The sequence below is a fragment of the Lipotes vexillifer genome, unplaced genomic scaffold (assembly GCF_000442215.2).
Source record: "Lipotes vexillifer unplaced genomic scaffold, Lipotes_vexillifer_v1.1 scaffold1378, whole genome shotgun sequence".
NCBI classification, from domain to species: Eukaryota; Metazoa; Chordata; class Mammalia; order Artiodactyla; family Lipotidae; genus Lipotes; species Lipotes vexillifer.
In genome coordinates, this window is record NW_006775104.1 from 2,587,086 (window position 1) to 2,614,530 (window position 27,445).

The window sequence follows — 27,445 nt, forward strand, 5'->3', positions numbered from 1 at the left end:
TCTTTCCCTTATTCACTTCCAGCCCACTTGCCTTCTTTTAGTTCTTCAAACATCCCCAAGTTTGTTCTTGCCTCTTAATTTTTGACTTGTTCCCCCAGATGTCCTTTTAGTTGGCTTATTTATATCATTCAGATCTCAGCTCAAATGTTTTGTCCTGGAGAGGCCTTCCTTGATCTCCCTATCTAAAGTATTAGCCCCTCAGCCCCACCTAGTCATTCTTCATCCCATTACCAGTTTTCTTTTTTGTAGTACTTTTCAGTACTGAAATTATCTCATTTATTGAGGTACTTGTTTATTGTCTCTCTCCCCCTCTGAGAATTTTGCTCCATAAGATCAAGGGCCTTTTCTGTTTTATTCACCATTATAGCCCTGGTGTTTAGAATGGTGCCTAACCATTAGACATTAGTAAGTATTTTTTGAATGAAGAGTGAGTTAATGAATCAACTCTGTGGTCTCTCTAATTGCTGCATATGTTTAAAGAAGAAAGATTGCTGAGGACTCTCAGTCAAGGAAAGCTTTATCTAAAAGGTATAATGTAAACCTTGGCCTCAGGATCAGTTTGATTTAGATAGAGGGAAAGATGAGAGGGATTTTAAAGGTTTTTTTTGTTTTTGTTTTAATAGGCAAGTTGTAGGAGGTAAAGTTGGCAAGGAAGGTCCCTGTTTGCTACTTACCTATTTTTTTACTCTAAATAGTACTGACGCTGTTTGTTTGAAATTTGCCACTTACTGACATTATATATCCTCTACTGTACATAAAACATTATTTAAAATTGTGGTTGCTTAGTGAATATGTTAAGATTATCCCCTAAGAATTCCAGTTTACAGAGAATCTTGATACTATTGACAAAAATAGAAAGATACAAGAAGAGGGGATAAGATAGTGAAGTTGGTTTTAGATCTGATGTTTGCCTGTTTTTATTAGTCTAAATTATGAGCCTTCTACAAGCTGTTTTGCTTCTAGATTGGGTTCTAGAAAAGGGCATTAAATTACTAATTAAAGATTAATAGCCTGGTAGGAATAGAATCTAGGCTGCAGACAGAATGAATGGCCTAAATAGTTATTATAATTGGAAACGTCTAGCTGTTAATTATGAGGGAAATGGTCAAATAAGTTGTGATACCTCTACAGAATAGAATATTTATGCATCTATTAAAAATGTCTTCAAGGTAACAAGGGCAGAATGCTCATAATTCCATAAAGTAAAACTTTTAAATGTTATATAATACCTCAATTTGATAAAAATATTTGCAGATATGTATAGAAAAAACTGAACACAACATTGTAAAGCAACCATACTCCAATAAAAATTAATTTAAAAATATGGATGATTCTATTTTCTTTAAATTTTTTTCTAATTTTTCCAAAATGATTGTGTAATACTTTAATCATAATAAAAGTTTATTTTAACAAATGGATGATACAGCATAGGGAATATAGCCAATATTTTATAATAACTCTAAATGTAGTATAATCTATAAAAATACTGAATCATTACATTGTATGTTTGAAATTAATATATTGTAAATCAACTATAATTCAATAAAAAAGAATAAACGGTAACTATAACTTATTCACAATCATATGATTAAATAATGTATGCAAATCGCGCTCCTGCCAATTTTCAGATTAAAATCTGTCTTATTTTTTATTTATTTTTTTATTTTTTTGCGGTACACGGGCCTCTCACTGTTGTGGTCTCTCCCGTTGCGGAGCACAGGCTCCGGACGCGCAGGCTCAGCGGCCATGGCTCACGGGCCCAGCCGCTCCGCGGCATGTGGGATCTTCCCGGACCGGGGCATGAACCCGTGTCCCCTGCATTGGCAGGCGGACTCTCAACCACTGCACCACCAGGGAAGCCCAAAATCTGTCATTTTTAATGTGACCAAAAAAAAAAATGGATGAAAGGAATGAAGAAGTTGATTTCAGTGATGGATTTAAGTTTGGCAAAGAAATAGGTTCATATGTTGAACGAAGTAGAGGATCAAGCAAAGATGCTTTTAATACACATTAATATTAAATGTTAACTTCCTCGGTGTTTTCAATAAGTATACTCTTAGTATTATACACTTCTGTTTTCTTAATGATTTTTCTGTGATTGTGTTTTGTTTTGTTTTGTGGGGCCAGGGTGAGGTAAGGGTGGATTAAAAGAGAAAGAAAGGGGTATACTACTAGAAACCTTTTCTAGAGTTTATATCATCTGCAGACAGAAGGTAGCTGATGCCCAGCCTTTGTCTAGTGACAAGTGAAAAGAAGTACCCTAATCAAAATGTGGGGAGAAGGGACTATGCTGTGTTGGTATACTCATCAGGGTCTTTCTAAGTTCCCTGCCCTTTTGGTATTATTTTTATTTTGATTGGGTTTTGAGAGTTGGAGCCTCTTTTAGAGGAGAGAGATCCTTGGGAAATGTGAACTTGGGTAACTGAGAAAAGGTAAAACTACTTGTTCTATGAACAAGAAAGCCACAAAGAGATTTGATTCCTTTTCTAGCAGTATACTTTATTTTTGTTACAAAAATAATACACAATCGTAGTAAAAAACTAAAAAAAAGCCTGAAAGGAAAAAAAACTTGAAAGGATATAGATTAACGTCTGCACGTTAATCACTGCTGATAGTTTCTTGTGTATCTTTCTAGAAAATTTCTGTCTCGCACCACATTTTAGAATATTAGACAAAGAGGGAACAGAGCAAGCAATGATGCTGGGTTGTTTTGGACAAGTTGAGGTAATCAAATTCAGTAGAATCCTTTATTGGCTGTATGCTGGAGATGGAAAGAACACAGTGTTTGCTAAGCACCGTGGGGGAACATGGGGTTTACAAATGAATGAAACGATCTTTACACTTAAGATGATCACAGTGGGACCAAGGAAAGAGTTGTGCCAATTGTTAGAATTACTATTACATAACCTACCTCTCATTCTTGTAAAAAAGATTTTTCTGTGGTTGCACTATATATAGTGTGGTTTCCCCACTCCTAATTCACAGGGTTGTAACATATCCAAGAGCTTTATTTGTTTAGTTAGTTTTGCTTAAATGGTCTTTTTTTAACCACTTAACTTTCCATTCAAGTTACTATTCTTTTATTTTAAATATATATAGGAATTACTCAAGGTGATGAGGACGATTGATGACAGAATAGTACATGAATTAAACACTACGGTTCCAACAGCTTCCTTTGCAGGGAAAATTGATGCCAGCCAAACCTGTAAACAACTTTATGAGTCTGTAAGTGTATCTTTTGAGTCTTTTCTTTTGTACTTCCTTTATGCCTTTCTCTGTAGGCAAAATAAGAAAACAATTGACATAATTAAACTGTGGATACAAGAATGGAATCTTCATGTTTTCTTGCCCACCCCGGAGGGTGTATATAAGTTTTGATCTGGTTTCTACAAACTAAAGAAAATGTGTGATCTTAAGTACAAGTCTGGGAAGAGACAGTTCTAAGGAATGAAAGCAGCCTGTTTTTTGACCCCCTCCTGAGCAGCCTTTAACTTTAAGGAAAGCTTGTGCTTCAAGGAATGAAGGAGAAAGTAAAACAGTCAAGTACAATAAAACAGTGAAACAAGAGCAGGGTCTTTGAATGAATCAATCTTAAGAAGCTAGACACCTGATTTAAGGAAGAATTAAAACCCTTCACATTTTTTATCAATATATCTTCTATCTTCCCTGACTCATCAGGAAGGGGAAAAGAAGCATTTGGCAGGAGAGAAGGAAAAGCCACAGATTAATTGTCCTTTTCTGAGGCTTTGGTTTCTCAATTTCATTGCCTCTTAAAGATCCCCTTTATTTCTCTTTTTTAATTTCTAAAAGTGAAAGGAAATAACGATGTAGCTAAGCATTTTTTATAGCTTACTTATATTTTTTTCATTAATTTGGAAACTGATGTATGGCATTTGCTTTTTTAGGCTCTACCACAAGATTACTGTATTACTTAAAATCCAAAGTCCATTTCTCAATTATGAAAAAAAATCAGTTTTGGATAAACTTATTCATATCACTTAAATTCAAAGCATTAACTGCTGATATTTTTTTTCTGCTTTTATGTGAAAGTATGTTACTTTGTTGAGTGGTCAGGTAATTCTTGTGGCTTCATAAAATTGTAAGGACAGGGGCTTTAAGGAGTAGACTCCAATATTGGGAGTAGAGAGCATGGGTCCAAGGCCTAATTTATTATGAGGTTGTTCGACAGTTCGCTTAGTTTCTTTGGGTAGCTCTGTCTAAAGAACTATTGATAGAAGTTTGTAATGGCTTTAGTGATCCACCTCACTACCCGTATTATATATATAATCTCTATAATCTATTCAATTGTTTCCATTTAGAATCTTTTTATTAACCTAGAGGTTTATAGTACAGCGATTAACAACATGGATTCCAGATCTAGATTAAATCTCACCTCTGCTACTTCCTAGCTGGGTGACCTTGAAATAACCTCTGAGTCAGTTTCCTTATTTGTAAAATAGTATCAGAAAAGTATCCGGTCAATTGCTAGAGGATTAAATGAGTTAATGTAAAGTGCTTACTGTACGAAATGTTTTACATATAAATGCTTGCTGCTTCTCTTATTGTTGTTATTATTTCTTATTCCTTTGTTGAACCAGGGTAAACTGGCATGCTAAATTTGGAACCTTTCTGTTTTAGATATTCTTGTGTATGTGTTTGGGTTTTTCTCCATCTGTATTCTAGAGGGATCCAGCAACATGAATGTATGTAAAGGATTATTTATCAAGTAGCTCTGTTCCAGGGGTCGAGCCTGCAATAATAGAGTACCCATGCTAACAAGTACCACTGAGTTCCCTTAGATACTGTCTCAGTTAAGAAGTGGAACTCTGACATGTCCAAGTTGTTTACGGTCACCCTGACTGTCTTTAGTCCCTGACCCTTCCTTTTATAGTCGATGAAGGAATATTTGCGCACTCTAATGATAATACTTCTTCATAGGAGAAGATGAGCAAAGTTATTATAAAGCACTGATTTTAGAAATTCCAAATCTTAAAAGTATAGTCTTAGTAAAAATGAAATAATTTCAGTAAGATTCCCTTATTAGAGCATATTCCTTCAATATATGAAGTTTTCCTAGCTTTACATTGTTTATTGTTTAGTTTCAAGATAAACATAAAAATCAATACTGAACAGTTAAAAAGTCTGTGAACTTGGAACAGTGCTTTACAAATGCAAAACTGTTACCGGTGTCATAATGATTGATTTAGAGTAATTCTTAAAGCTGTCTCTTTAATATAATGAACTTTTGGACTATATGTTTAAAAAGTATGCTTCTTACATCCTTTTGTCAGAAGTTCTGGAGGAAGATTTAAAACACACAAAAAATGCCGTGACAAAAACTTATTAACTTTTTTTGCAATTGAGGTATAGTTGATGTACAATATTATATGTTTCAGGTCTACAACATACTGATTTACAATATTTAAGTGTTTTGCTTTTAATGATAGTTAAACTAAGGGTCGTTGTTAGGATTCTAAAATGATGTTTGGGAAATTAGAATTTAGAGTTAATTTAGAATCAACCTTTGTTCTAGAAAGAAAAACACCAAAAAACTATAATCAGGAAAACGACATTCTGTTTCCCTTAAAGGCAAAAAGCATTATTTTAAAATAATGATTAAAAGGTAGTAGGTGAAAATTTCAGACTAAAAGAAGTTCTCAAAGTTGTGGTAAAATAAAACTGGGAAGTCCTAGATATACCCCTCTTAGACTAGTTTTGAATCATTCTCCTGTCCCACCCCAAGTGTCTTCATTTCAAAATTGCTTACCCCAAATCAAAGGAAGTATGGTTATGATATGGTTATAGTTCAGGATTTTTCTCCTCTAACCAAAGTTTTACTTTACTGAGTTTCTTAATTTTATCTCAGTTCCTTTAATAAGCACTTTAGGTATCAGAAATAATTCTCTTATGACCAAATCCACAAGCATCTGATACTAATGAGCTAATAAGCCTGGTCTCATGTTATTTTTTCTCTGGTAGGCTTATGTCACCCCATCTGTTACTAGTTATCAAGCATCCTCGTTTCTTTGACATATATGTACAGAAAGAAGTCCATGCATATTCCTCTTGCATATGCTCTTAGTTTTGAATTTTATTGAAGGATGGTCATGAAAACAGACCACAATAATTGATAATACTGAGTAAAAGGTGATTTGCCCAGTAATTCCTTTTCACATAGGAGTGGGTTCACAGTGGGACTAATCTGAAGGAAATGTAAGCAGGTGAGGGTAGGAGGGTAGTCTGCATCTAGAAGTGTATCCACAGGTAAGGGGCCAAGCTAAAGAGGGGAATAATGGAGGAAAGCCCAGCTAAGGAAGGAAACTGTGTGGAGAGAGACCAAAAGAAAGATATTGAACATTTTAATAAAATGTACAAAATTTGAAATTGATTTTAAAATGCAGATAGAAAAATGAGAATATTGTGATAGACTTCTAGTTGGTACTAATGCTGTTTCACTAATTGCTGGGGGGTTAGACAAAATATCAAAGTAATTAAATAGCATCTGGCATCTGAGCAATGTACTGAGTCATGTTGCCTCTAAATTTTAGACGTGGAAAGGATATTAGTGATTATTTACTCATAATCCATAATTTTCCAAAAGAAGAAACTGAAGCCTGTAACAGAAGCAGCATATTAGCTAATAAATATGGGCCTTGAGACTGTCCTTGTGAACCCTAAATGTTACAATGAAAAAAATTAGCTTATTAGAGAAATATACTATAGGTGGGATTAATGTCTGTTAGGAAATTCCCTCCCTTCACATGGGTACAACTTTTAACTAATGCACTTTTAGTATTCCCCTCTAGAAATATAAAGGTTTATTCTTTCCTGGTGTGTATTAGACCAGTAGTTCTCAACCACGGGGTTCCAATATGACCATTTAAGAGCTGTATTTCAAATAACTTATGAGGAATGCTTATAGAATGGTTGTTAGTCCCATATTTTATATAAAAAATATATAATAGGTTATTTCTATACAGCCATCACTAGCATAGCATTGGGATATTCCCCCTTCAGAGGGGAGAAGGAATGATATAACGTGATTAAACGGAGCAAGCCAACACTTAAATTTTAGTTGGAAGTGAGCCACTGTTATTATGCACCATTAATTATAATGACGATTGCATATTATTTTAGTATTTTGCTCTGTCTCCACCCCAAGTTTTTGGGGTATCTTCAGAATTTGGCTATGATCATGGGAGTATGTTTGAATTGAAACATGACTATCATAATTAATGAAACAAGGCAGAAAATAGATGCAAATTATTGTATTGGATTTGTTACATTAAGATGAAGGCTAATAAACAATTTCTCTGTCGGGCATCCTTTACTCTCCGTCAGCACACGCAATTGATGGAATCAGTGACCTCCACTTCATGTACAATTTTTCCTTGTTAGTACTTAAAGTTTAAAATCTTGAAAAGGGTTCTGTCTGACATAGATAAATGTAGCATTTTGTGTTTTTCTTTATTGTAACTAAGAGCTTCTCTATATCACTTACTTTATAATGTTTTGCACTGTTGACAACATGAGGCTGAAAAAAACAATGAAAGAACAAAAAGAGAACAGCAATAGGAAGTGGCCCAGAAGGTGTGTGAGGGTGGGCGTAGGGTAGAGGAACACACAGGTGCAAGAATGGGAGAGGAAGGAGTGTAGGGAGGAGACTGAGATGAATCAAAGCGCAGTGCAAGGAGTGCAGGAAGAGGAGCATGAAGGCCTGGGAGCTTAGTGAGGAAGAAGACGGCCCAACCTCTTCACTTTCACCCTCACAGCTGTTGCCTTTGAGCTGGCTCATTCAGCACAATCTTCTCTTCCACAGATTCAGTTTTTAAAAACTGTTTTAGAAAGTATTACATTTCTGTAGCCTAAAAATTTTTTTTAAAAACACTGAAATGTGACAAATTGGTGTGATTTTTTTTTTTCTCATTTCCTTCTTTTGTTCTTTTAGTTGATGGCGGCTCATGCCAGTAGGGACCGAGTCATAAAAAACTGTATAGCTCAGACCTCATCAGTAGTAAAACAGCTCCGAGAAGAGAGAGAAAAGAATTTGGACAATTTAACATTATTAAAGCAACTTAGAAAAGAACAGACAAAGGTAAGTTGAACAGGGTTTCCATTTCTGAGGCAAGGTTTCCAAACTTAGCCTTCAAAATAAAGGCAGTTTTTAATATGAAAAATTCAGAGTAAGAGATGGTTATTACTTAAAACAAAATGATCAGGAGATTAGTACTTCATTTTTAATGGACTTTATTTTATTACATTTCAATACTAATTGGTAAATTAATGTGCATTTCATGAACGTATGGAGTGTAGCAAGTTTCAGCTAAAAGAAGCATGTAATCATGTTATTTCCATTCCTTTATATATTCCACAGTTAAAGATACAAGGATTAATATAGACCAACACCACATCAAAAAATCTAGAGAAATCACATCTGTATCTATGTTTTGAAGCTTGACTTGAGAAGAAACGTTTTTTAAATATATTTACATTTTGAAAATATTTACCTCTGGTTTCAGCTGTAGAAATCTGCTGAAATGTAATATAGATATTTAACTTCAGGATATTACCCTCTTCCACCATAAAAATATAGTACTATTTAAATATAACCAGGGCCACCAGAGCCTCATTATGTTTATTTCTTTGCTGTGGAGAGGGTGGTATGGGTCTTTGACTCTTTTCAGACTCTCCTTTGTTTCCACTTCATCTCCCATGCCTGCCATTTTCCCTTTTAGGAGAACACTAAGTGTCCACTGAGTGCTGTCAGAGCAAGCTTTATTTTCCCAAAGTCAGCCGTCATGTAGATGGGGTGTGGACCTCAGAGTAGAGTTAATGAAGCAGAGCTATTTCTTTATAGCCCTTAAACGTGACATGTCAAGAAAACAGTTGAAATGTATGCCATATTTTATTTTGTGGACTGCATTGCTGTCTTTTGAGGAGGGTGGGGGTGGGAGGGGGCCTTCAGGGGTAACTTTTTATTCTGATACAATTTCAAACTTACAGGAAAGTTGCACGAACAGTACAAGGAACTCCCATATACCCTTTACCTATATTCACCTATCGTTTACATTTTGCTCCACCTGCTTTACAGTTCATTCTCTCTATTCTTCTTTCCCCCTCCATCCTTCTCTCCGTCTTTCCCTGTCTTCCTCCCCCTCCCCCATACACATTTTTTTTCCTTTACCATTTTGAGAATATGTTGGGCACATTATACTCCTTTACCCCTACATATGTTGGTTATTTCCTAAGAACAAGGGCTTTTTCTTACATGACCACTGTATAATTATCAAAATCATGTCTGTATTTTAAGATGGCGTAATAGGTGACTTACTGATCCTTACATGTCAGGTGACTGAAAATCCAGTGTGAGATGGAATCATGTTTTCATACTGAACAATTTGTGAAGTTTGCTCTTTGTTTAGTAGTTGTAGCCAAACTTTGAAAAAGGGATCTTGCTGTCTCTCTCAAGCCTTTGTTCTTTTGCTGCACACAGGTGTGCACTTTCTTAGTCATCCCACTGATGCAGTGTGTCTCACTGGATACAGGATTCATCCACTGTCTTTGCTGTTCTCTGTTCTCTTTGTTCATGACGACTGCTTCAGCCCTGTGTTCCACACCTGCTCATTCATCAGCCAGTGGTGGGTTCTTCAGACAGTGAACTTAGGCTATAATGGTCATCTTAGCCTACCTTCCATGTTGATGAAGGCTTATAGGTAAATTATAGAAAGCTGGTTAAGATCCAATTTTTTTGGATTTTGTATTTTAACAGGCTCTTGAAGTATTGACAAAGGAAAGTGCAGGGCAGGGCTGTTAAAATCAGAAACTGAAAAATCATTATTTGGAAATTAAGTCAGACAAAGAATAGAGTGGCTCTTGTTAGCAGAGCGCAAAGTTCAAAAACCAGTGAGTGTTTGTGAGTGATGTATCACACAATTTTGTCTGCCCTCTGTTCTGCCCATATGCCTTTAGAGCCCAGCACAATCACTGCAAGGAGGAGTTTTAGAAACCAGCCAGTGAGTTATGAACGGTAGTTTTCTGGCCTGTGATATTGCATAGGACTAGAGTAGAAGTTAACCATGAGTAGTATTTAAGCAAATAAGGAAACTTGATTTTCTTTTTTAAGTTTGCTATGGAGATTATAGAATCAGAAAGAGACAGCTCTTGGAGATGTTCCAGCTCTACCTCTTCATTTTCTATATATGGAAACAGACTTAGAGATACTGACATCCCCAGAGTCACAAACTAGTAAGTGGTAGAACTGGGACTTTATAACCTATCTCATCTGACTCTAAATTCAGTCAGTGTTTTTACCTTAAGTTGTGACTAATAGTCAAATTCTGATTACTTTAGTGAACAATTTATTTACGTACAGTGATGCCAGTCCGAAAGTTCCCAGTTCTTTACCTGAATCCTTACCTCAGAAAAAGCACATTCCTTGCTGGAACTATATACCTGCTGTCACCTCTTAGTAGCCTTTGAGACAAAGTTTGCCTGTTTAAGACCCAGAGCCTTCAAAACAACCACCTCGGGACTTCCCTGGTGGTGCAGGGGTTAAGAATCCGCCTGCCAATGCAGGGAACACGGGTTCGAGCCCGGGTCCGGGAAGGTCCCACATGCCGCGGAGCAACTAAGCCCATGCCAGTGAAGACCCAACGCAGCCAAAAATAAATAAATAAAATAAATAAATTTATCTAAAAAAAAAAACCGAAACAACCATCTCAAAGGTAGCATTTTGTTGTTGGCACTGAAATTGCATTAGAAGCTGGCTGTAATATCTGCGGTGTTCAAGAATAGAAAAAATATGGATTGTAAAGGCAGACAGCTCTAAAGAAATAATCCCATCTACCACTTGGAGGTTTTGTAACCTTGTAAATTAGTTGTTCTGAAACTTCTGATTTTCAGTTTGTAAAATGGAATTGATACATAGTAACTTCTTATATTTTCTTGTTTTGGTGAGGATTAAATTGTATAATATATGTAAGAGCTTGCATATTGACTGATAATGAAGTAGCAGTTTCTTTCCTTTTTGAGTCGCTGGGACTCCATATTTGTTATATTAATCCTCTTTACCATATCCCCCCAACCAGTGGTTTCCACCTTTTGTTTAACCAGTATTAAGGGGGTTGGGGGGATATACAGTCTTATGTGGCAGTGCATTCTCTTTTTGGACAGTTGTAATTGTTCAGAGATTTTCTTAGTGTGAAAATCTGTCTCCTTGTAACATGTAATTACTGTTCCTTAATCTTCCCTCTGGATAAATCTAAACCCATTTCTACACAACATCCCTTTAAATATTTGAGAGCAATTATGAATACTGTCTTAGTGGCCTGTTGTAAGACTGTTCTTTAAAGTTGTTACTTCTTTGGCGGACAGTCCAGGCTCTGACAGAGCAGTGAAGCTTTAATGATTTCTGGGTCGATATAACTGATTAAAATCTGAAACCGAGGTTGCTGTGATGTAAGCAGGTGGGCTTCCTCAGGCTTGTTACTACTCCACAGCACATCAGAAATGCAGTCCTTCCCCTTGTTCATGGTTTCAATCCTATATACTGGCCCATACTCTGACAGCAGTTTTGAGTCTACGAAGGGAATTTACAAGGAGCGTTGGATCAGTACCACATCCAGTCTTATTAGTGTTACATGCATATTTCTCAAACCTCCTGCCTGAGCTGTACTCCTAATTTATGGTTAGGTTCTTTGGTCTGGGTGCCTAACTCATGGTTGCCCAGAATCCCTCTGGCATTTTGTTCCCAAATCTCCTGGCCTGGGTCTTGACTTTGGCCTGAAGAAATCATCCTGCTTTTAACCTCTTGGCTGCCTCAACCTGTACTGCTTTTTTTCTCCCAATTTTCCTGAATATTTTCAGGTTCTCCTCCTGGAATTGGTTAGCTTCTTTCCTTTCAGGTCTCTCTGACCAGAGGCGACTAGGAGTATGATAGGTCCTGCCATCTGGACCTGGCAATAGAATTGGCTACTTTTTTGATGGAGTAATTAGGTTGGCAGTTAAAAAGAAAGTTAGAAAGACTAGCATTTTTAGCCTCACACCTCTGGCTGTATGATTAAGGTATGGAAAACTCATCCCTTTCTCAATTACTTGAGCCTTATATATTCTTCTTCTGTTTTTCTTCCTGTTTCTCTTTTCTTTTATTCAAATCAGGTTGCCACCTCCTTGTCCTTTTTTTTGTTCGTCTGTGCTATCTTTGCAAATCTATATGGTAGGATCAATAACTAGAACTGGAGTTATTGAGTTAAAGGACGTGTGAATTTACATATTTGGTAAGTCTTACCAAATTGCTCTCCATAGAAGTTGCAACAATTTGTACTCCTACTAAAAATATATGTGAGTGTATCTTTCTCCGTACCCTCACTAATACTAGGTTTTATCAGACATCAGATTTCTTGTATTAAAAATGTTTTTGTCATATTATGGCTTAATTTACATTTCTTTATACATGAATAAAATTGTACATTTTAAAAATAGGTTTATTGGCCATTTGTTTTCCTTCTGTGAAGTACCTGGACATTTGAGATTTTTTTTTTAAAAGCTCTCAAGGTGATTATAATATGCAGCAAAGCTTGAGAACTACAGCTTTATAAGATTTAGCAACTGATTAAATATGAGGAGAACAGCTATGTCAAAGAAGGTTTTGAAATCTGGCCTAAGTATTACCATTAATAAGGAATGCAGGAGCAGCAGCTGGTTTTGTTAGGAAAACACAGAGTTTGGTTTTAGTTCTTTAATTTAAATTTTCGTAACTTCATTTTTGTTTTCCTTTCTTGCAGTTGAAATGGATGCAGTCAGAACTGAATGTTGAAGAAGTGGTAAATGACAGGAGCTGGAAGGTATAAAATAATGTTGGTTCTTGGAGAGAACTAGGGGGGGAAGCAGAACTAGCAAAGGGAAACCAAGGGACGGGGGAGGCAAAGAGTGCCTTGGGCACTTAAGAATAATAAAGATCTTTCATTTACAAGCAATTGAAGGCTTTAACTTTTTTGGGGGGGGGTGTGCAGGTTGTGGTTAGAATCCAAGTTAGAGCCATCTTACAAAAAGTAGCTTTACAGTCATGGTAGAATTGCACGATCGTCATGGGAACAGAATTGGAGGCATTCTGTATGTTTCCTAATACTAATTATGGGCTATTTGATATTTAGAGTTATTAGTTGTTAACTTAGAACCTTCAACCAGGTTATTTGTTCAAGTTAGCTTTTCTGAGCTCACTTACTTTCCATAAATTTTCATATCATTATCCTTCACAGTTGTTTGTTTTCTAACATATCTGATCGTGAAACTTTGTTGGTATGCAGTTTTACTGGTATTTTATAATAGGGCTTTTTATGGCTCCTAGATTCACATGCTCCTTATTACCACCTACGTGGTTCTAATTAGGAATTAGACTGGGGGACCAGGATCCCAGGACTTTACATGTAGTTAAAAATCACAAAATTCTACACTATTGATACTATGTATAAAATAGATAACTAATGAGAACATACTGTATAGCACAGGGAACTCCATTCAGTGCTCTGTGGTTCTAATTAGGAATTAGACTGGGGGACCAGGATCCCAGGACTTTACATGTAGTTAAAAATCACAAAATTCTACACTATTGATACTATGTATAAAATAGATAACCAGTGAGAACATACTGTATAGCACAGGGAACTCCATTCAGTGCTCTGTGGTGAACTAAATAGGAAGGAAATCCAAAAAAGAGGGGATGTATGTATATGTATGGCTGATTCACTTTGCTGTACAGTAGAAATTAACACAACTTTGTAAAGCAACTATAGTCCAATAAAACTTTTAAAAAATTACAAAATTCCTACTTTAGTTTTCTGAAAAAGTATGTCTGCATGTCCTCTCCAAAACTTCAAAGATTTCCATAGGGCAAAATCTATTAAATCTGAAAGAATGAACTGAAAATTGTTTTACCCTTTGAACTTAACCAGTAGAATGGGGCTGGATCCAGAGAGAGGTTAACTGAACCAAAAACTGGAGTGTACTGGACTTCCCTGGTGGCGCAGTGGTTGAGAGTCCGCCTGCAGATGCAGGGGATGCGGGTTCGTGCCCGGGTCCGGGAAGATCCCACATGCCGTGGAGCGGCTGGGCCCGTGAGCCATGGCCTCTGAGCCTGCGCGTTCAGAGCCTGTGCTCCACAACGGGAGAGGCCACAGCAGTGAGAGGCCCGCATACCACAAAAAAAAAAAAAACTGGAGTGTACCAACTTGCAGAGCCATGAATAAACTGCAAAATACAAATCGATTTCCTTTGCTTTATCACATTTCTTTATCCTATCCTCTTTGCCAAGATTTCTTATTGCTGCCCTTTCCACCTACGTGATAAGGTGTTTGCTCCTTGAAAGCACACACATTTCCCCCTTTATCAGACAAATGGAAGTATGTTGTCTATACTTTGTTTTTTCCCTTAATATATCTTGGAGATCTTTTCAAATCAGAACATAAAGAACTTCCTTATTTTTTATGCTTGCTTATATCCCATTGAATGGATGTACCAAAATTGTTATTTGACATAGTCCCACATGACACGTAATAATAGAATGTTCTTTTAACATTATGATATGTTATTTGTTTAGTTTTTAGGAAGCAAGATAAATAGAACAAAACATTATATAAATTTATACAGTTTAGCAAAAGACCAGACTCCCTTCAAATATATCTCCATGTGAGAAGGATCTGGCACTCATTTAGAAAAGTATGACAGATATCTAAATAAAATCTACATTATAAAAGGATTTCTAAAAGGTTTATCTTAAAGTTAATTTAGGTATTTTTGTCTAACTGTCCAAAATATGTCCAGAGTATGGAACTAGCATATTTGTTAGTTTACCAAATAAGCTAACTTGTGATGATTTTTTCCTTGAATAATTTAAATTTTATTAAAATATTAAAATTATCGTATAAATGAATATCAAGGCCTTCTTAGCTCTTAGCACCTAGTAAGTCAGTTTGAACCAGTGAGGAAACACCTCTGTTTCCTAAACCTGTTGACCTGGGACAAAAAAGGTTATATCCACCTGACCCATGCCAAATTTAATTGAATTCCAGGTCTGATTTATACAGGATGACTCAGTGACCTTTGTTTCTGTTCACATATCTTAGGTGTTTAATGAACGCTGCCGAATTCACTTCAAGCCTCCAAAGAATGAATAAAAAGATACTTTTTTTAAAAAAGGACCGGGTCATCTCATAAGAGTTAAGCATGACAGACATCAACATGGTGGGCTTCCCAGGAAGATTTCTGAGCCAACAGTCCAAGACCTTTTGTTGATTTCAGCCCCACTTACCCAAGACCTCAAGTATAAATAATTCTGATAATTATGGAGAAATCCACTACTATTTTATACTGATTCTGTAAAAAAAAAAAAAAAAAAAAAAAAAAAAAAATATTTTGTAACTATTAAAATACTATTAAAATTTTTCTGACTCAGTGTACATAATTATTTGATTGTTTTCCAAGTTGAGGCAGTACGTTCTTGTAAGAGAATTTAAATACAATTTCAGTATCTGATTTGATTTATATTGTACCTTTTTGAATTTTACAAATTTATTGGCATGAACATAGACCTTTTTGGTCATTGATAGTTTTATCTCTTTAGGTTTATTGCTCTTAAGTTAAAGGGCAGTAATACAGGCTGGATACTGTCCAAAGAAATTCTATTAGTACCTTAACTTATCTCGTTTTCATATGCAAAAACTAATGTTGGGTGGAAATATTTTCCTGGATAATGTTTCCGTGGACCATGAAAAGGAAAGCAAAGTAAAACAAATTCAGAAAATGGAAAAGTAGAGGAGGGCTTGCATAATGGGATTCTAGTACAGGATGATTGTATTCGTTTTCTGTTGCTGCTTAACAAGTTTAGCAGCTTAAAATCACCCCTGTTTATTATTTTAGAGTTCTGTAGGTCAGAAGGCTAGGAAGCCTTGACTGAGTTCTCTGCCTGGGGTCTCACAGGCTGAAATCAAGTTGTGGCCCAGACTGGGCTCTTGTCTGGAGTCTCCAGGGGAAGAATCTGCTTCCAGGCTCATTCAGATGGCAGAATTCAGGTCCTTTCGGTTTTAAGACTGAAGTCCCTGTTTCCTTGCTGCCTGTCATGGACCTAAGCTCCTGAAAGCCACCCATATTTCTTGACACCATGGTCCCCTCCCTTTTCAAGTTAGCAACAGTGCATTGAATCCTCATTCTTGGAATCTGACTTCCTTTTCTGCTATAGACAGACTGCTTTTAAAGGGTTTGTGTGTTTATATTAGTTTTACCATAATCTTCCTTTTTATTACCTCAAGAGTCAACTGATTACAACTTTACATACCTGCAAATCCCTTTTGCTGGGTAATGTGACATCACAGATGTAATGTCTCATATTCACAGTCTGAGGGATTAGAGTGGGACATTTTGGAGAGTCATTCTAGGACTCTGCTTACCACGATTTAAACAGAAGCCTACTGGCTCTGGCACAGTTGGATTGACCCAGTAGGGTTGTGGATAGGCTTGTGTGTTCAGTATGTTGACTCTCATCAGATTGTGCACTTGGAAGTGAGCAATAAATGTATAAAGTGCTCACCATTCTTTCAAAAAAAGCTTTTGAGCATCTACTGTGGCTCAGATACTGTTGTAGTTGTTGGGGATATTGATGAACAAGACCTACTTTTTTTAAGATTATAATGTAGTCTTTTCAACAAAAAAATTTCCTAGTGCCAGCAATGAAAAAGATTTTCTGTAGGACTTACCTATTAATGAATGGTGCATGACAGAAAGTTGATGTTTAATAATTTTTGGATGGTTGAGTGAATTGAAAGGATACATGTGAGGGTAAAAATAAAACTCAACAAAGATGCTCAACAGGGAATTCAGAAACAGAATCCTTGGAAAGGATTCATAAGAGCCTTTCCAGAATTTCACGTCCGCTAAAGTACTATCTAGGCAATCCAATTTTAGCAGGATGCTTGACTCATTCCAATGTACCATATTATGAAAATGTGCAATTATGATAGTATGGAGTGACTTTTAGTATAAATGAATACTAGTATGTTTAGTTGTGATGAATGGCATTTTAAGCCTTCAACTTTTTTTTTTTTTTTTTGCGTTACGCGGGCCTCTCACTGTTGTGGCGCACAGGCTCCGGACGCTCAGGCTCAGCGGCCATGGCTCACGGGCCCAGCCGCTCCGCGGCATGTGGGATCCTCCCAGACGGGGGAATGAACCCGTGTCCCCTGCATCTGCAGGCGGACTCTCAACCACTGCGCCACCAGGGAAGCCCTAAGCCTCCAACTTTTAAGAAAGGGATGGTGCATCGCTTTTGAAAGTTGATTTGCCTGTTGAAACAGTGTCTTGCATGTAATCGCTGCCTTAAAACAATTTGTTGATTTTGCTGCTTGAAGGATAGGTAGGATTTAGCCAAAAAGAGAAGAAACAGAAGGTGCAAAAGTTGAGATGAGTCTGGCCCTTCCTCAGCAGAACAGAAGATAACCATAGAGGAAACACTGATGATAATCCATTTGCAAATTCTTTTAACAAGTATTGGGTTGGCCAAAAAGTTTATTTGGGTTTTCTGTAAGATGTTATGGGAAAACCCAAACAAAATTTTTGGCCAACCCTGTATTTGAGTACCTTCCAAATCCAAATTCTAGGCAATATTAGCCACTGCTAACACATCAGTGAACAAAACAGAAAAAAAATACCTGCTCTGAAAAAGCTTACATGTAGTGAGGGGAGACAAACAATAGAAAGTAATTATATAGCATGCTAAGAAGTGTTAAAAGTTCCATTCCGCCCCCGCTCTCCCCCTAACCCCGCAGCCCCCATAGCAAGGAACCAGGAATGGGGAGTAAAGAGTGGGTTTCAAATGACTGTTCAGTCAGTCTCTTTCAGGTTGTACTCCAAAGATACCAGTTTGGGAAACAGCAATAATGTACCCAGTGCTACTGCAGTGGACTGTGCTTCTGTGCCACACCACCTATTTGACCGTCCAGGAATAACTTGGAAGCTGGGAGATGAGTCAAACGTGTGGTCTCATTTCAAATCAAGAAAAAAATATTCCGCCTAGAGATGGATGATCTAATCAAATACATCAGAGATCACTTAGGGTACTCATGATTTCTGTCTATAGCTGTCTATGCCTTTTAGGTAAGCCTTAATTGTGTCTTTAAAAAAAAAATAGTTGAGCATGAACACTGCAGAGTAAAGAAAATAGTCAAAAAGTGATCACTTCTGGGACTTGCTCGGTGGCACAGTGGTTAAGAATCCACCTGCCAATGCAGGGGACACGGGTTCAAGCCCTGATCCGGGAAGATCCCACATGCTGTGGAGCAACTAAGCCCGTGCACCACAACTACTGAGCCTGCGCTCTAGAGCCTGTGAGCCACAACTACTGAAGCCCACGCGCCTAGAGCCCGTGCTCCACAAGAGAAGCCACCACAATGAGAAGCCCACGCACCACACGAAGAGTAGCCCCCACTCGCCACAACTAGAGAAAGCCCGCGTGCAGCAGCAAAGACCCAATGCAACCAAAAATAAATAAATAGTAAATTAATATATTAAAAAAACTCCAATGTTTTTTAAAAAAAAGTGATCACTTCTGATAGGAACAGCATTTCCAGAAAAAGCCTAATTTACCCACAGCATTATGTTAGGGAGGAAGGCCAAAATGTTAGTAACTTTAAACAAAGATAGCTCTCAGCTTCTGAATGCAGTGGCCAGCTGAGGGCACCCCTGTAAAAGGGGAGAGGGCTTGGCCAAGTGAATTTGTGCATCTCCTGGCTGCATTAAAAAGGGACAGCAGATCCACTGGCATTTAAAAATAATTGCTATAGACAATGATTTTTCTATTCCAGTTTTTAAAACTAGCAAGAAAATCTGTCTCCTGCTTGAAATTCCTCACTGGCTTCTCAGTACCTTGAAGATAAGTGCCAATTCTTCAAAACAGTTTGTGAAGTCCTTTGTGCTCTTGCTTACCTCCAACATCACCCCTCTCTAGAACACACTATTTTGCCCAATAGGGAGCTACTTTCTGTTCCCAGAAAAGACCCGGTCTCAGTTCTGAACTTCTGAACACACTCTCTTCTCTGGCCAGCTCCTACTTGTATCAGTTATCACTTCCTTCAGCAAGCCTTTCCTGATCTTTGAAATACAAATTAGGTGTCTCTTTTATGTGCTCCCATGATAAACACCTCTATTGTGATCTTTTTTAAAAAATATTAATTAATTAATTTTGACTGTGTTGGGTCTTCATTTCTGTGCCAGGGCTTTCTCTAGTTGCGGCCAGCGGGGGCCGCTCTTCATCGCGGTGCGCGAGCCTCTCACTGTCGCGGCCTCTCTTGCGGAGCACAGGCTCCAGAAGCCCCTATTGTGATCTTTATCACACTGTTCAATTACTGGTTTACCTCTCCCCCACCAGCTTTCAAGGTTCTTGGTGCCTGGATGGATGAACCTGAGCAACTGCTAGTTTTTTACCCTATATCCATTTTCCCCTTCCTGATTTTGTCTAGAGTAGCAGTGTGCCCAGCTTCTCTGGCAGCCCCAGTTAAGAGTGAGACAACTTAAGCCAATGAGACATAAGCAGAAGACTGCTGGGACATTATGAGAAACTTACTTTCCTAATAAAAGCATTATCCCTTCCTCCTCCTTTCTACCAGAGTGTGGTTAGAGTGCCAAGGATGAGGACTATTTGCCCATGTGATAACAAACACAAAGATGAAAACCACATGTTAAGGATGGCTGAACAGAAACATAGAAGGAGACTGGATCCTTGATGGCATTGTGGGTTGCCAATTCCAGCCGGGCTATCTGTGTCTCCAAATTTGTTATAATATGAGGGCAGGGATTTTTTATCTGTTCATTCGAGGGATGTAACAGGAGTGGTTAACCTATTTGGTTAAGCTTCTATATTTAGGATTCTGTTATATTTAGCCAAAGGCAGCCTACTGTCCAAATATTTGTTCCATGAATGAAAAGTATGCTACTAATAATAACTCATTTGCTCTGTGTGTACTACAAATTAGGCACATTTTAAATACTTCTGAAACCAAGCGGGGCCCTGTGGGGCTCCCGGGCATGGGGGCCCTTTTTCCCCCCATTCCTTGTAGGCAAGACTACAGCCTCCATAACCTACCCTGAGTTCCAAAGGGTGGAACAGTTGCTAATCAAGGGAGGAGTAGCCGAGAAACCACCTGAGACAAGATTAAAGGCACTAGAGAAGCTCATCAAGATTAGGAGACCCACCACCTGAGATGAGATTAAGGTAGGTCAGGCCCTGCACACACCCTGATCTTGTCAGAGACCCCACCTGTGAACCACTGCTATAAAACCCCTCACCAAATCCTCCCCGGTTAGGAGATAGTTTTTTTGTTTTTGTTTTTGTTTTTGTTTTGTTTTGTTTTGTTTTGCGGTACGCGGGCCTCTCACTGTTGTGGCCTCTCCTGTTGCGGAGCACAGGCTCCGGACGCGCAGGCTCAGCAGCCATGACTCACAGGCCCAGCCGCTCCGCGGCATGTGGGATCCTCCCGGACCGGGGCACGAATCCGCGTCCCCTGCGTCGGCAGGCGGACTCTCAGCCACTGCACCACCAGGGAAGCCCAGGAGATACAGTTTTTTGAGGCAGAAGCCCGGTGTGTCTTTCTTTGCCTGGCAAAGCAATCCTTTTCTACTTCACCCAAAACTCTTTGTTTCCAAGATTCGACCTGTGTACAGAGCGTTCGGTAACACTTTACATGATTGCCCCATTTAGAGGATGAACTTTGGGGGAATTCCTGGGTGGTCCAGCGGTTAAGACTCTGTGCTTTCACTGCTGCAGGCCGGGGTTCTATCCCAGTTCAGGGAGCTAAAATCCTGAAAGCTGCATGGTGGTGGGCGGGGAGGTAGGACGGGGAAGGTGGGGAGGGAGGGGAATGAACTTTGGGAGAAACTAATAAATAGGGAAAGGCTGGTGAAGTCCAGGCCCTACATGAAGGAACAGCCAGAAGTGTGTGAAGCAGCTGGGGGGAAATCTGTCTCATTTCCCTAAGAAGGGAGACTTGGCATTAATAGCCAGTCCACCCAGGATCAGTGCATTACTTGGTTCCTAAGGGCTGGAGACAGATCTCATTCAAACATATCAATGTGCAAATGCAATTCTCTCTTTGCTCAGCTGCTCAACCCACATTCAGTTTCTCTCTCCCTAATCAATCATGCCTTACTTCTCTGAGGACAAATTGTTCCTGTCCGTCTGTCCATCCATCCATCTACCCGTTTATATACTTGTCATGTGATACCATACAAGACCCCTTTCTAGGGAATACTCTCTGGTTCACAGCTCCTACTTAGAGAGCACTCCTTGGTAGCCCATTTTATACTATGTTGATTGGACCAGGACTGGGCGACTGACCCAAGAACTGCCAAACCTTAAGTTAGCCAGTGTTCTGTGACAAGTCCTGGAGCAAACAGGTGATCAGGACAATCAAATTCTTCAAGGCTTTGAACTGAGAAATACTGAGAAAATGATGTACTTAGCAGTGGGAGGTGAAGCTTGAAGAAGAGTGATGATGAGGTGCAACAGGGACCAAGACAGTGAGTCCAGTGTTCTGAGAAAGCAGGAGCTGTGAGGATGCACGCCATGAGGCAGAGAAAGGTATATAGAATAGTAAAGAGAATGCCAGTAGGAGCTGGCATAAAGGTGGACAGAGAGAGAGATGCAGACAGCTTCTTGGGGGAATAGCTGAGACCCATTAATGACGGGCCCCTAGAGCAAAAACCTACCATCACAGCTCCTTGGTTTCTTAGAGCTGCCTTGGATCCTGGTTCTGGCTGCGAGATCCAGTTCTGTGTGGGTCCCTCTTTTCCATGAGACCTAGTTGTTTGGAATTCAGATTCCTCAGCAGATATATCTTTATGATAAATCCCTGCATTACATAAAACAAAGTTCTCTTGAACAGAAGGAGCCTATCAAGAACATTCCCAGTGACTCAGGCGGCCAAGCAGTATCTCCCTGTTTAAATAATCCATTGACGGGGCTTCCCTGGTGGCGCAGTGGTTAAGAATCCACCTGCCAATGCAGGGTACACGGGTTCGAGCCCTGGTCCAGGAAGATCCCACATGCTGTGGAGCAACTAAGCCCGTGTGCCACAGCTACTGAGCCTGTGCTCTAGAGCCCCGCGAGCCACAACTACTGAAGTCTGCATGCCTAGAGACTGTGCTCTGCAACAAGAGAAGCCACTGCAATGAGAAGCCCACACACCGCGACGAGTAGCCCCCGCTTGCGGCAACCAGAGAAAGCCCGCGTGCAGCAACAAAGACTCAATGCAGCCAAAAATAAATAAATTTAATAAATTAAAAAAAAATCCACTGACATTAGGACACTTTTTCTTCCTCCAATACTTTCTCATATTGTCATTTAGAGCACAATGGATGTGTTTGGATACCTTGGAAGAAACTCCCCATGGTGTCTGAACTTCAATTCCAGCAAGGGAAGAGTCAGACCAGCATCCAGGATGAGTTTTGGCCTTCTAAGTGAGAAACACGCCAGAAATTGATCAATTCACTCCCTTAGGTAAGTGGAAAAAACCTGTTTCCCAAGAAAGAACAGAGTAGGCATTGCCTACAACCCTGGGCAGAATCATGCCCTCTGAATCTTCAGTTGACCCAATGCTCAGTCATTTAACCATGGTCTTTGGCAGAGAATTCTGGAAGTGCCTGACAGATATCTGGGGTTGAGTCCCTCAGCTTTGCAAGGCAAGAGTGCATTCTGTCAGCCTTTCCTTTGGGGTTAGGGAAAATAACTTTTGCAGGAGAGAACAGATTCTTGCTCCCAGATTCCACTTCAAATTCGGTGGGGGAAATGTTTCAGAAATGTAATTTTTTCCTTTGATTGCAGTGGTTTTGCTAAGAGAAGACAGATCTTTTGGGGAAAATCCTGCTCCTTTATTTGGATAAATCCTAAATGGCCAACCAACTTTTGAACACCCTTTCCATCAACAGTTTATCCAGTTGTAGGTCTATTTTCTTTTTTGTTACTCTGGGAATCCCAACAATTTGGGGGGGATACATCTACTTTTTCACATACCACTTCCTTATCCTTTAAGTAAGCCACTCCCTTTTAAAAAAATCATCTATCTTAAAACTGTTTTTAAAATATTCCAGTTTTCAAATTTAAACCAATTTGCAAACTATTATAATATATACAAAATATGGATCCAAATGATTATCTCCCCCCAAATGTATTTTTCAACAAAACTTAGTAAATAAAAAATTATTTTCGTACTATTTTTATTTTACCTGGTTTAAACAGATTTGGGTCACACTTTCTTACATTTTTTTTTTTCTGTTCCCATTGTCTATTCTGTTTTTAACCTACTATCAGAAAAATGAAATATTTTAAACTTTGAAATATATTTTCAATTCCATTAGGGCAAGTATTTCCATTAAACCATTTTCTCTTTTCCTTTATATCATAGAGTTATTCAACCCTAGCTAACATTAGAATCACCTGGACTGTTTCCCAGAGATTTTTATTTAATTGGTCTGTAGTGGGGCCCCAATCTAGGTTTTTGTTTTTTTTAATTTATAAATTAAGTGGTTCTAATATGTAGGCAAGATTGAGGATCACTACACATATTACTTGATCTTCTTTCCTATTTATTCCTATTTATTATTATGTTTTATTTAACATGAAGTCTACCTAACCAGCAACAGGATATGTTTATCCATTTATTCAAGTTTTTAATTTCTGACAGTGAGGTGCTGTAATTGTCTTTGCGTAGGTTCTGTGTGTTCCTCATTAGACTAATTCTTTTTTTTTTATAAATTTATTTATTTATTTATGGCTGCGTTGGGTCTTCGTTGCTGCACTCAGGCTTTCTCTAGTTGCGGCGAGCGGGGGCTACTCTTCGTTGTGGTGCGCGGGCTTCTCATTGCAGTGGCTTCTCGTTGTGGGGCATGGGCTCTAGGCATGTGAGCTTCAGTAGTTGTGGCATGTGGGCTCAGTAATTTGTGGCTCGTGGGCTCTAGAGCGCAGGCTCAGTAGTTGTGGCACATGAGCTTAGTTGCTCTGCGGCATGTGGGATCTTCCCGGACCAGGGCTCGAACCCATGTCCCCTGCATTGGCAGGCAGATTCTTAACCACTGCGCCACCAGGGAAGTCCCCTCATTAGACTAATTCTTAAACATGTGGTATAGTCAGACTTTCTATATCAAAATCAGGATAAAGTAAAAATAAATCTAATCAATCTGATTATGGAGTTTCATATATCTTTGTCTAGCTCCTCTGTGTATACAGCTATAGATATTTGTGTCCGTGTTTGCATTGTTCAGAAAAAGATTCTTATTAGGCCAGGGCTATCATGTGGTAGTCCCTGTTACCTAAAAGCCCTATGGCATTAATACTAGCCAGCCAGTGGAGATCTTTTAGATCATTTATTGAACTAAATCTCTATGTGCTAAGAGCTGAAGGCACATGAATAGAACAGTTTCCTTATTAAGAAGCATTTAGAGTTGTCAGTGGTTACAAAAAAAAAAAAAAATCACTATTTCAGGCTCTCACTTACCTCCTTCAGGGGTCAGAATAGCTGAGTAAATGAATTCTGAGCTTGTGTTTGTGAAGTGTATGGATCAAGAGCATTTGTCCTGGAGGCAAACAGCCTGGGATCATATCCTTACTTTACTAACTAGCCATGAGGCCTTGGGCAAGTAACTTAACCTCTCTACAGCTGTCTTTTGTAAAGAGGAGATTATAATAATAGTTACCTCATGAGGTTGTTATGAGGAATAAATGAGTTATATGTGTAAAGTCTTTAGAACTCTACCTGACACATAATAAGCACTTAATGTATGTTATATTATTATTTGGGGGTGGCGGATTGGCAAGTGGCACTAGCAGGGTAGTGAGCAGAGTGCAGAACACAGAGGGAGACATTCTTTAGGGCATCTTTAAAACAAATTTCCTCTTCTCTTTCCCCATCCTCCTTTCCCTCCTTTCTCCCTTCCCACCTCTCCCTCTTCTTTCCCTCTCCTTCCTAAACAATTCAGTCCAAAATCCAAGGAAGGCCAAGGAAGGATTACTGTGAACAATTATATGCCAATAAAATAGAATATACAGATGAAATGGAAAAATATCTAGAAAGACACACTACTAAAACCAACTTAAGAAGAAATAGTCAATCTAAATAGACCTATAACAAATGGAGAGATTAAATTAGTAGTCAAAAACTTCCCACAAAGAAAAGCCCAGGCCCAGATGGCTTCACTGCTGAATTCTACCAAACATTTAAAGAAGAACTGATAGCAACCCTACACAAACTCTTACGTAAAATAGAAGAGGGAGGAACACTTCTCAATTCATTCTATATGAGGCCAGTATTATCTAGATACTAAACCAAAGGCATCAGAAGAAAACTACTGACCAATATCTTTTAAGAATATGGATGCAAAAACCCTCAACAAAATACTAGCAAACCAAATGTAGCACATAAAAAAGAATTATACTCCATGACCACATGAGATTCATTTTAGGAATGCAAAGCTGACTTAACATTCCTAAATCAATTAATGTAATACACTGTATCAATAAAATAAAAAAACAAAACCACATGATCATCTCAATGGATGCAGGAAAAAAGGCATTTGACAAAATCCAATGTCCTTTCATGATAAAAAACACAACATATTACAGAATTTCCTCAGCTTGATAAAGGGCATCTACAAAACCCCCACAGATATCTTCATACTTAGTGGTGAAAGACTGAATGCTTTCCCCCTAAGGTCAGGAACAAGACAAGTCTATCTACTCTCACCACTTCTACTCAACTTTGTACTGGAGGTTCTAGCAAGTGCAATTAGGTATTTAATTAAAATAAAAGGTATCCAGTTTGGAAAGGAAGAAGTAAAACTATCTCTTTGTAAATGAGCTGATTTGTAGTATATGAAAATTCTAAGGAATCTACCAATAAACAAGTTCAGCAAGTTTGAAGAATTCAAGACCAATATACAAAAATCAATTGCATTTTTTAATATACATACAATTAACAAAAATGAAAGTAAGAAAACAATTTCATTTACAAGAATATCTATAGAATAAATTTAACAAAAGAAGTGCAAAATATATACTCTGAAAGCTATAAAACATTCTCAAAAGAAATTAAAGAAGGTGTAAATAATTGGGAAAACATCCTTGTTTATGGATTGGTAGGTTTAATATTGTTTAGATGGCACTACTCCCCAAATTGATCTATAGATTCAACACAATTCCTATCAGAATCCTAGCTGAAATTTGTAGCTAAAATTGTAGAAATTTATTTGTAGAAATTTATAAGCAGATTCTATAACTCATACAAAAATTTAAAAGATCCAGGAGAACCAAAACATTCTTGAAAAAGGACAAAGTTGGAGGACTCACCACTTGTTGATTTCAAAACTTACTACAAAGCAACAGTAATCAAGAAAGTGTGGTACTGGCATGAGATAGACATGTAAATTAAAGGAATGGAATTGAGAGTCCAGAAATGAGCTCATGTGCCTATGATCAACTGATTTTCAACAAGCGTGCCAAGACCAATGTGGGAAAGAATAGTCTTTTCAACAAATCGTGCTGGAACAACTAGATAGGCACATTCAAAAGAATGAAATTGGATCCTTACCTCATACTACTTATAGAATTAACTCAAAAGTTATCAAAAACCTAAATGTAAAAGCTAAACCAACACAACTCTTAGAAGAAAACAGGAGTAAATTATCATGAGCTTGAGTTTGGCAAAGAATGCTTAGGTCTGACACCAAATGCAAGAGCAACAAAAGAAAAAACAGATAATTTGGATTTCATTAAAATTAAAATCTTTTGTGTTTTAAAGAACACTGTTGGGGACTTCTCTGGTGACGCAGTGGTTAAAAATCCGCTTGCCAATGCAGGGGCCCTGGTTAGAGCCCTGGTCCGGGAAGATCCCACATGCCGTGGAGCAACTAAGCCCGTGTGCCATAACTACTGAAGCCCATGTGCCTAGAGCCCGTGCTCCACAACAAAGAGAAGCCACTGCAATGAGAAGCCCGTGCACTGCAACGAAGAGTAGCCTCTGCTCGCGGCAACTAGAGAAAGCCGGCGCGCAGCAACAAAAACCCAATGCAGCCAAAAATTAATTAATTAATTAATTTTAAAAAAAGAACACTCTCAAGAAGTGCAAAGACAACCACAAAATGGGAGAAAATATTTGCAAATCATATATCTGATAAGTTACCTGTATCCAGAATATGCAAAAACTACAACTCAATAATGAAAAGACAACTAACCCGGGCTTCCCTGGTGGCGCAGTGGTTGGGAGTCCTCCTGCCCATGCAGGGGACATGGGTTCGTGCCCCGGTGCGTGCTGCGGAGCGGCTGGGCCCGTGAGCCATGGCCGCTGAGCCTGCGCGTCCGGAGCCTGTGCTCCGCAACGGGAGAGGCCACAACAGTGAGAGGCCCGCGTACGGCAAA

The 27,445-nt window shown here is 38.5% G+C and overlaps 1 protein-coding gene across 1 annotated transcript in view; it reads left to right on the forward strand.

The window, feature by feature from the left end:
• MIX23 (mitochondrial matrix import factor 23) overlaps nucleotides 1-15,452 on the forward strand; it is a 22,091-nt gene extending 6,639 nt beyond the window's left edge. The window contains exons 2-5 of the mRNA XM_007449707.1: nucleotides 3,100-3,225; nucleotides 7,949-8,095; nucleotides 12,783-12,842; nucleotides 15,120-15,452. Of these exons, the coding sequence (XP_007449769.1) occupies nucleotides 3,100-3,225; nucleotides 7,949-8,095; nucleotides 12,783-12,842; nucleotides 15,120-15,170 (384 nt within the window). The 3' untranslated portion in view covers nucleotides 15,171-15,452. The remainder of the gene's footprint in view (nucleotides 1-3,099; nucleotides 3,226-7,948; nucleotides 8,096-12,782; nucleotides 12,843-15,119) is intronic.
• The last annotated feature ends 11,993 nt before the right edge of the window (nucleotides 15,453-27,445 follow it).